The sequence below is a fragment of the Ostrinia furnacalis genome, unplaced genomic scaffold (assembly GCF_004193835.3).
Source record: "Ostrinia furnacalis isolate ACB-3 unplaced genomic scaffold, ASM419383v2 OfSCF7173, whole genome shotgun sequence".
NCBI lineage: Eukaryota > Metazoa > Arthropoda > Insecta > Lepidoptera > Crambidae > Ostrinia > Ostrinia furnacalis.
The window spans coordinates 697370-706598 of NW_021137412.1; the positions used below are offsets into that span (position 1 = coordinate 697370).

Here is a 9229-nt window from a genome sequence, read left to right on the forward strand (position 1 = left end):
CGCCTGTTTGCACACGCGTATCTATACACGCTCGGTCGATCATAGTCGCAATCAAGGTTTATTGTTCCAACAGCACTGTTATTCTTCTTTAATGAAAAATTTTAATATTTAGGAATACTGATTAACTGTAGTGATTTAAATAATAAAAAAAAACTACACTTTTTAAATAATAAATTATTTTGAAATACTTATGNTTTAGAATCTCAAATCGCTTATTTTAAAAATAAAACCATAATTAGAAAACGAATAGAGGTAACTTTGGGAATTTATTCTATCGAGTCAACTTAATCAAATCGTGTTTCCATCCGTTAATAGCCCTAGAAAATATCCTCAACTATGCCCAATAAAAATCTTAGCCTTTAATTTTACTGTTTACTACCTCAAAAATGAAAAATGAAAACCTCATTTTCGCCATTTTCTCTGCTACCCGGCCTTAAGAGAAGCAGCAAATGGAACGCACAGCGTTGAATAGAGCTCTGTTATTGGTTCGTGTGTCACCCTGTGCGTCCACGCGCACTGTGAGACCTCATAGTAATGTTTGTGAATACGGGCGCAAGTGTTTGTCTTGAGCAAAAAATCTGAGTCCTCTTACTGTGATTGGTGCTTATTAATTTATTCCAATCATCTTACCTGTTTAGGTGTCAACTCCAGTGACCCTGCCGATCGGCAACTGGGCCCTTCGAGTCATTACCAGGATGAAGAACTCCACTGCCCGCGAAATCTACGACTTCGACCAGGACCTGTACATCCTGTTCAACCCGTGGAATGCTGGTAAGAATATAATCTGTTAAAGAAATTGCAGAATAACTTACTGGAATGCAGTATGCCACGGTGAAGAAGTTACAAAATAACTAATTACCTCTACGAAAGTTCTCGAGTGGCGACCACGGGCTGGAAGACGTAGCGTGGGCAGGTAGATCTGGTGTAGATCGCGGGAAGAGCCTGGATGCGGGCAGCGCAGGACCGTTCATTGTGGAAAACCTTGGGGGAGGCCTTTGTCCAGCAGTGGACGTCATTTGGCTGAAACGAACCACTACGTGCCATTGCTCCTTGATTGGCATTAGCGATAACTTTCCTATGTCTACTATATTAAGTAGATGCGATGAGCTCTCGTGTTCAATAAGAAGCATTATACCTCGAAAGTGATAAGAAGGATTTTATCTCGTCGCTTTTAACGTAAAGGTCGGCATGACGCTGCACTGCCTCTCGCAAATCGCAATCTTTGCACCACTTGGGACAAATTATTTTTTCTTGTTAAATTGGGTTCTCTCAAATTAAGAGTAATTTATTTAATGATGGTCTATCATTTCAAAATAGCAATTGGGTATCATGTTTTGGCACGACGGACCTAACTAACATAGATAAAACAGTATAAATTGAGCAGGTTCAAGTTATTATGTTTCCTATTAGCCAGTTTTGCGTTTTTTTATGACAATTTCTATTTACAACTTCGTATACCTAAGGAATCTTCAATTCTAACCTTCTTGTTTGTTAATATCAGTCAGACAACGGAACATTATTAGTCGCATCTTCTCATCACCATAATTCTTCTTTCAGATGACCAAACCTACATGGAGGACTGCACCCTCCTCCAGGAGTATGTGCTAAACGACGTCGGCAAGGTGTGGGTGGGCCCCATCAAGACCACCAGAGGCAAGCCGTGGTTCTTCGGCCAGTTCGACGCGGTGGTGCTACCAGCCTGCATGTTTATGCTGGACCGCGCTAACATGCCTTTTCACCAGTAAGTGGTCTATTGTAAAACGACAGCACATCAAGTTGAACATAGTGGTTTCTTAGCTCGTTGTAATACAGGCTATTTTGTAATGAAAATGTATAGTCTAATGTGCTGGATGGATTTATTCGTTACGACCCGATCGAGTTAACTGCGCACCTGGCTGTCGTGACGTCATATCGAACATAGGCCTCCTCCAAAGTAGTGTCTTATCTCGTTATAATAGGCTATTTTGCTATGAAAACTGGCATTGATAAGAAAACCGACTCCAAAAAACCTACACTAAAAAGCAGAATAATAATTACTAATTACCTACTTATTTATTAGGACGAATTATTAATATTTATGTAGGTATACCATGATTGATACTTCTGGAGTCGGTGCCAAGATTATGAAACATGTAAAGTTTTCCTTTTTATAAAATTTAACTTATTTCTTGCTTTTTAGTTGACTAATTATTACCTTGATGTTACCACTGAAGGTAGGCAGTACATTGAGACCATATTCTTAATGTATATTATANAGTTTCCGAACAAAAGGTGCACTTTTCTTTATTCAATGTAAGTCTATATTTTTCAGCCGCCTGTAGAAAGGCATTAAGGTTTTTATCGTGTTCGGCCTTAGTCACGCCACAGATGGTCACATCATCGAGATAAGCATAGGTTCCAACTAAATTTTCCTTTTCTATGATGAATTCTAGTGTTCGCTGGAAAGCGGCTACGCCGTTAGTAATAGGGCATGAATATCGGAATCTCGGAATCTCGTAATATCGGAATCTCGGACTGCCAGATCCGATATTTCAATTCCGATATTGAGCGATCCAATATCGTAATATCGGAATCAGATAAAAGTTTTAATTGAGATTTTAAACAAAGCGTTTAATCTCGCCACAACCTGCCACAAAGCCCAAAGTACATGATTGGCAAAGACCAATGATTTTCTCATGTCTCTCACCATCACTACTTAGGTATGGCTTAGCGATGCTAGTGTAATAGACTGACTGCAACGTTTCTTCTTTAGTTTTAATGTTTCAGCCAAACCTTTGTCAATAAAGCTTACTGAACTTCCTGTGTCAACGAGTGCGTCTGCAAGGTAGTCGTTAATAGTTATGGGGATAGTCGCTTTTCGCAGACTTCCTGGAGCGGCTGCAATTACCGACGCTGCCTCCGTAGGTGTATCTTGAGTTACAGCATTCATTTTAGGACTCGTTCCACCACTGCTCCGACATACATTTGCAAAATGTCCTTTCTTGGAGCATAATTGGCATTGCGAATGAAACGCAGGACACTTTATACGTTGATGTACATTACCACCGCAAAAAAAACATCGACGTTTTTTATGACCGAAATTAACAGCGGCTAAATTATCATCGACCTCCTTTTCTTGTTCTGGTTGAACCGGTATAGCGTTAAGCAATGAGGTCGGATTAGATGAAATTGAGAAAGAGTGCAAACTTTTTTCGGCGGTTTCAAGTGTCAGTGCCTGGTTCTGTGCGTCATCGAATGACAATGTCAAATTTTCCAACAGTCTTTGACGGATTCTTTGAGAGTTGATACCCGATATGAATGCAATACACATGAAATCGTTTTGATTTTGTTCGGCAGTCACAGCGTGAAAATCACAATCTTGGGCTAACAGTTTCAAGGCACGAACATAATCACGTATAGATTCCTCAGGCTTTTGCTGTCTTGTTGAGAGGATGTGCCGAGCCAGAATACGATTCCGAGGTTTCTCGTATGATTTTTTAAGTAATTCTATTGCTTCGTCATAACTGGCACATCCTTTTATTATAGCAAAGACTCCAGGCGCCAAATAGTTGATAAGTAGCTTTAATTTTAAGTCAGGACTAGCGTTACTTATCTCTTCTGATATGAAGTTTTGGAATGTATGCAGCCAATGACTCCATTGGAGCTCTGCACCGGGCGTACTTGGATCCGTTGAAAATTTTTCCGGATTTAAATAACGAGAACCTCTCGTGATGGAACTCGACGACACAGTTTCGTTATGAGACATTGTCACAATTAAGTTGAATAAATTGTTACAAATGAAAAGATACGGCCTTCAGAAACTAGGCTTTATTCAACTTAATAAATGAGCTACATTTCTGTTAATTAAGATCAAGATATTTTCCACAAAGATGTCACTTGTATCATTCTTAAAGTACCATAGACAATTTGCAACAGAGGAGGTTCATATCAGTGATAAATAATTATGACAATCGTAAGTAATCAACCCATATTTTATAATATTATGTATTTTATTCAATATCAATTGAATTAAGTACGCGAAAGAAAGTTTGTATATTTAACAGAATATGACAGTATAGATTTATTGTAATATCAAAGCATAATGTTCACTAAATTGATATCAATCAAAAATAATACGAGTACCTAATTAATTGTATTAGTGAATTTGTAGAGTAGTTATTAAATGATTGTGATTTTATATTATAAATTATAATCCTGAAATCGATGCCGATAATATTAATTTTTGCTGCTGCTTCATTGCAACAAAACTAAAATTTATTGTCTTGAAGCAGTATTTCTTTTGCAATGTCGTGCATCATTGAATGCAGACATCTTATTACTTCGTCTGTAATAATCACCTAATGTAACTCATCACAAGATAAAATACTCACAAGGTGGTACAAGCCTGAAAAATCTTGTCTTTGTCAATGCAATATAAAAGTATTCCCATACCAAAAATATGGCTCCAGACCGGCCCGATGGGCGCTCGGTCCTTCATGAACAGTTCGCAGAACTCTTCGAAGGTGCTCGTCAGGCCGTGCACCAGGCTGCAGTAGTGGTAGTACGACACCACCATGTCTTTGGGGTTGCGCGACGTGTAGATGACCTGGGCAAAGAGACATTTTTAACGCTATCATACAACGTAACTATAGAGTTGACGCTAAGACTGCTGTTCTTTTTTATCTTAGGGTCTTATTTATCTTAGAGTCTGACGCTAGAAAATTCCTCCTTGAGAGACTTCTGGTTTGTAATAGTTGATGTGAGACTAATCTCTATATTGGCCATGCAGGACGCTAGAAAATTATTCAGACTCCTAGTTTGGATGCTATATCATACGTTTTTCCTTCCTTCACACTTGGTTTTCTGAATCCACCTTATAATAATGCACTCACTTAATATTCAAATTATACTATACAATACACTGCGCACTGCTTGGGGGGGGAAAGTTCCACAAAAACAAGAGATTCATAAAAATATGTGAACCATTGTGTAAGTGTATAATGCAATTAAAAAAAAAAAACAAATAATTTGTGTTAAACAATAATAGTCTTTTTTTTCAAATTTTTCATTATTTTGTCATTTGGTAACAAAGAAACGTAGGATATCCAACCACAAGGTGGACTGACATTCGACAACCTCTTAAACGTAGCAGGAAGGCGCTGGATGCAGGTTGCTACCAATCATTATGGAAATCTTGGGGGAGGCCGATATTCAGCAGCGTTCCTATGACTGAAATGATGATGATGATGACCAATAATAAACTCCTGTTCTTTCTTTCTTTCTTTCTTTACCTTACGGGACTATTCCCACCTCTCGCTCCCACCGCTACAACTCCTGTGTAGCCAGGATCTACAGCTTGAGCGCCAGTAAAAACCCAACCAGTGAGGTCAAGTGTGTCCCAGGGGGAAAGTTAAACTGTCATTGAACCCGCAACGAAATTAATCAGTAGAACATTGCAAAGCGGATGACAGGTGACAAACAAAGGTTTTGCAACCTTTATGAAAATATATGCACCGATGACAATAATCATCAATTAAGGGGACTATCTTATGAGCTATTTCCTTACCTTAGCCTTCAACGAGCCATCCTCCCTCTCAATATCATTGGGCAGCAGCGGGAAGGGCAGATGACTTCGAACATAACGAGGGTGGGGGAGCCGGTGTTTGACCAGGTCCACAGAGGTGCCCTTCACGGACTCGTTGACCCACTCCAGGTGGCCGTCCACCAAGATGCAGGATAGCTCCACCAGCGGACATCGGATCTGGTGGCAGATGGAACAGTTAAGGATTGCTAAATGTTGGCCTCGAAGCGCTGGTAGAGCAAAAAGATTATAAGACCTGTATAGGCTCCTTAAGAGCAAAACGTTTTTATTTTTTATTTCAATATTTGACGTAGTCCATGCAGACAAACTGAATTTTACGCTGGTGAAGTCGCGGGAAAAAGCTAGTTAAAGATATTTTTTTAAATTTCCATGCTGTAAAAAGTTTTCCTCAGTAAGTATGTAACAAAGGCCCTTTCTCCAGGAAGCCGGTGCATCAGGTGGATCTAACTGACGTTACATAACGCAGTTTGGCCACTTGCGCAAACGCACCAGGGTTAAAGATTTATTGTACAGACGACGGCACGACAACGTAACCACTGTGGGTTCTTGTGCAGTTGTAATAGGGGCGAGTTTGTAACAAAAATGTGATGTGCTATCGTGTGTACAATGATTAACGATAACGTTGCAAGTTAACAGACAGACAGTTCGGTCATTTTATGCTAATAAACTGATTTAATTTGACACATTGGAATGTATGTTAATATTTGCTAATATAATATTATTACTTGATACTTTATGACTCATTTGCCTCGATATTAGGGAGGGTCGTGTTCCTGCAGTAGAGCTAAATGACTGATGATGATGGTGAAACTTTGAATAACATTACAATACCCGCAATTTTATAAAGTTATATTCTTTACAATTTTTACTTATTCCATATCAGATACATTTCCTTTATTTTCAGTCACTGAAAACTTAGTTTTATTTATTTATAATTATTATCCTTCATTCTATCTTAATAACCACCGACTTGTCTCTAACTCTAGTCACTGACAACGTAGCGCGACGCTACAAAATACAAAGCTCGTACAGCGGTCGCTTAAAGTGCTTCAAGTTTTAAGATAGTCTAAGTAGGTACCTACAATGAAAATGTAATAATATTACGTAATTATAATCTAGATGATGTAATTCCTACATAAGCCTATGCTTTAAAGTTTAGTTTCCTACAATCTGCTTGTTTAAAATTACTCTAGTATATGAAAACAAGAAGGAAGTGAAACTTACTTGTTGTATTGATTTAGCGCCTTGATAGTCCAAATCGTGACCAACCAGCCAGACCATTTCTTGAGCCCATGTTGAACCTACGTAGAATAAAATTTTCAGTTATATAAAATTTTTGAAATGCATTTTATCCATAACAGATTTTTATCAAATGAAATGCATTTTTATTTATAGATTGATAGGGATTAGGTACAGACATGTTATAATGATAACGATAAACTTTCAATGTCTCATTTTTAAAAGAAAACGTGTTACCATTGCGTTATCGGGTCGAATCAACCTTAAATGCATCTAGTTTTCGGTGCAGCGTAAATAATGCTCACTAATGCTGGATTTCTATATTCAATCTTAATCCAAATTCAGCCGTCAACGGCGTTATGATTAATTAAATATGACTCTATCAAACGAGAATTCATCCTGATAATAGCTACTACTACCACAGAATAATAATAAGTACTCTACTACTACGCCCAGACTAGTTGACTTAAAGCTAAAGTATTATTACCTACATCATTCAGTTTTTAGGTAATGGTGTAGTAACTAAAAAGTGGAAAAAAATGTATGTTCACGTTCCAGTTTTTTTGTAACATTGAATAATGTACGAAAAAGCATCATTTTTATTTTTATTTTACGTTTCAAGTGTTTCTTAAAGATTTTAATGGGAGTATTTTATAATTTTTTTGATGTCTACTTATACACTTTTTTGCTTATAGGCCCTGTACATCGGTAGATATTGCTAAATAAATTAATCCACCCGGACTCAGAAACCCAAAAAAAATAATTAGCTGCAATTTTTTCAAAGTAGGGATAAAATGTTTCATTCCAGTGGATTTATCCATAAAATTGATCACAATTGCGCCCTAACGGGTCGGACACCGGTGACCAGACACACTGTGCATCGACTTTTATACAGACGTTCTAGTTACATCACTAAAATTTTCTTACTTACTAGTGCTAATTTAATTACATAACTTACTTATTTACATTGCTTTAGACAGATTCATAATCCTACCGCAACTGAAAGTTGTTCAGTTATTCAAGAACACGTTACTATAAAAAAGAATACACTAATTATTTACATAAAAGGGTGATTAAGTCGAACAGGTCTCTTCGACCCCATAACGCACCCCGGGAAAGCTAGACAAAGGGTCGAATAGATCCGATATAGCACCTACGAAAAGTCTTATAAAAAAGATAGCCGCAGAGAGCGTGAAACTAAAGAAGAACAATAAAAAAACTTAAATGAGGGGTTGCTATTCTAAAGGGCTATCGTTGCTTTTAATTATTTTTGACGTTCATAAGTGCCAAAGAACTGGCCATTTAATAAATATTTTTGATTTGATTTGTAAAATTATGAATTTTAAATTTACAGTTGCATAAGTCTAGGCGCAGACCACCGATTTTTAGCTAGCCGATAGTTGGGCCCGATTCTAATTTGTATGAAGAATCGGCCGATACCAAATCGGTGTGATGTTCGCACTTTCATACATCTCCGTACTGATTAACAGCCCGACCCAATATCGGCCAACTAAAAGTCGCTGGTCTGCGCCTAGGCTTAATTATAACTTACCAGTTCTAGGATACGAGCACATCCACACGTCATCCTCCCGGACCTCCACTCCCAATATGTCCTCACCAATTTCCCTAAACTCAGCTGGCAGGATCGCACCACTAGGCTCCACCAGGATCATACAATCTTTTTTCTTGAACATGCGATCTAGGGCTTCCCCCGCCTCGTCTTCCAAATTTGAAAACGTGAGCGATTTCGTTTTCATTTTTTTTTTCTTCTTTTCACATTGGTTTCAAAAACGGCCAGTGACGACGCGACCGGCGCGCGCGCAGCTAGGAAACGTATTGGTCGCGTGCGCAGTCTTGGAAACATGCTTTTTCCGTAACTCTCACTGCGTCATAGTTCACTTTCGTTTATGCAGGAACTGCATTGTAAATAGCCGTACACACTTGCAGTAACTGGTTTGGGGAGCTTTTGCATTAGGTTGTGCCGAGTGAAATGTTTGCTCATCGTTTTATTAGCTTTCGTGAAAGGTTTCGTTTATGGAATTTAATGTCTACTGAATATGTAGTTAACAAGTTATTGCCCGCGGCTTCGCCCGCGTAAATTTTGTCTGTCTCAGAAAATCTTTATCTCTCGCGTACCTACTTGTTTCAAAACCGGGAGCTCAGGAAAGGTTGATCCTTTCCTGGGCTCAAACTATGTCTACCAAATTTCATCTAAATCATTTCAGTGGTTGAGGCGTCATCATAAGTAGGTAAATAATTGAAAGCGTAAAAGATAGAGTTAATTTCGCATTTAATTAATTTTGTATAGGTAATGAGGTAATGGAATTTTAGTCTTAGATTTCTAGAGCAGAGAATCTAAATTAAAACGTATGATCGATCATATTGAATTGAATTGGTTTAATTATTATT

General features: G+C 38.1%; 2 protein-coding genes across 2 annotated transcripts; one reads left to right on the plus strand and one right to left on the minus strand.

Moving 5' to 3' along the window:
- Nucleotides 1–629: 629 nt before the first annotated feature.
- LOC114363598 (hemocyte protein-glutamine gamma-glutamyltransferase-like) lies at nt 630–1767 on the plus strand. The gene is made up of 2 exons (XM_028319368.1): nt 630–771; nt 1558–1767. Exons 1-2 carry the CDS (start codon nt 696–698, stop codon nt 1743–1745), a joined length of 264 nt encoding a protein of 87 aa, XP_028175169.1. The 5' UTR covers nt 630–695; the 3' UTR covers nt 1746–1767.
- A 2584-nt stretch (nt 1768–4351) lies between these two features.
- On the minus strand, nt 4352–8666 carry St2 (Sulfotransferase 2). The gene is made up of 4 exons (XM_028319373.1): nt 8373–8666; nt 6806–6882; nt 5546–5740; nt 4352–4585 (listed from the first exon to the last, which is right to left on the minus strand). Exons 1-4 carry the CDS (start codon nt 8575–8577, stop codon nt 4367–4369), a joined length of 696 nt encoding a protein of 231 aa, XP_028175174.1. The 5' UTR covers nt 8578–8666; the 3' UTR covers nt 4352–4366.
- Between the last annotated feature and the right edge of the window lie 563 nt (nt 8667–9229).

Excerpts from the sequence above, each read along its gene's own strand:
- LOC114363598 (XM_028319368.1), top strand. The coding sequence starts at position 696 with ATGAAGAACTCCACTGCCCGCGAAATCTACGACTTCGACCAGGACCTG. Across the intron at positions 772-1,557 it reads GTTCAACCCGTGGAATGCTG|ATGACCAAACCTACATGGAG; the intron begins GTAAGAATATAA and ends TTCTTCTTTCAG.
- St2 (XM_028319373.1), bottom strand. The coding sequence starts at position 8,577 with ATGAAAACGAAATCGCTCACGTTTTCAAATTTGGAAGACGAGGCGGGG. Across the intron at positions 6,883-8,372 it reads GTGCTCGTATCCTAGAACTG|GTTCAACATGGGCTCAAGAA; the intron begins GTAAGTTATAAT and ends TATTCTACGTAG. Across the intron at positions 5,741-6,805 it reads GCGCTAAATCAATACAACAA|ATCCGATGTCCGCTGGTGGA; the intron begins GTAAGTTTCACT and ends ATCTGCCACCAG.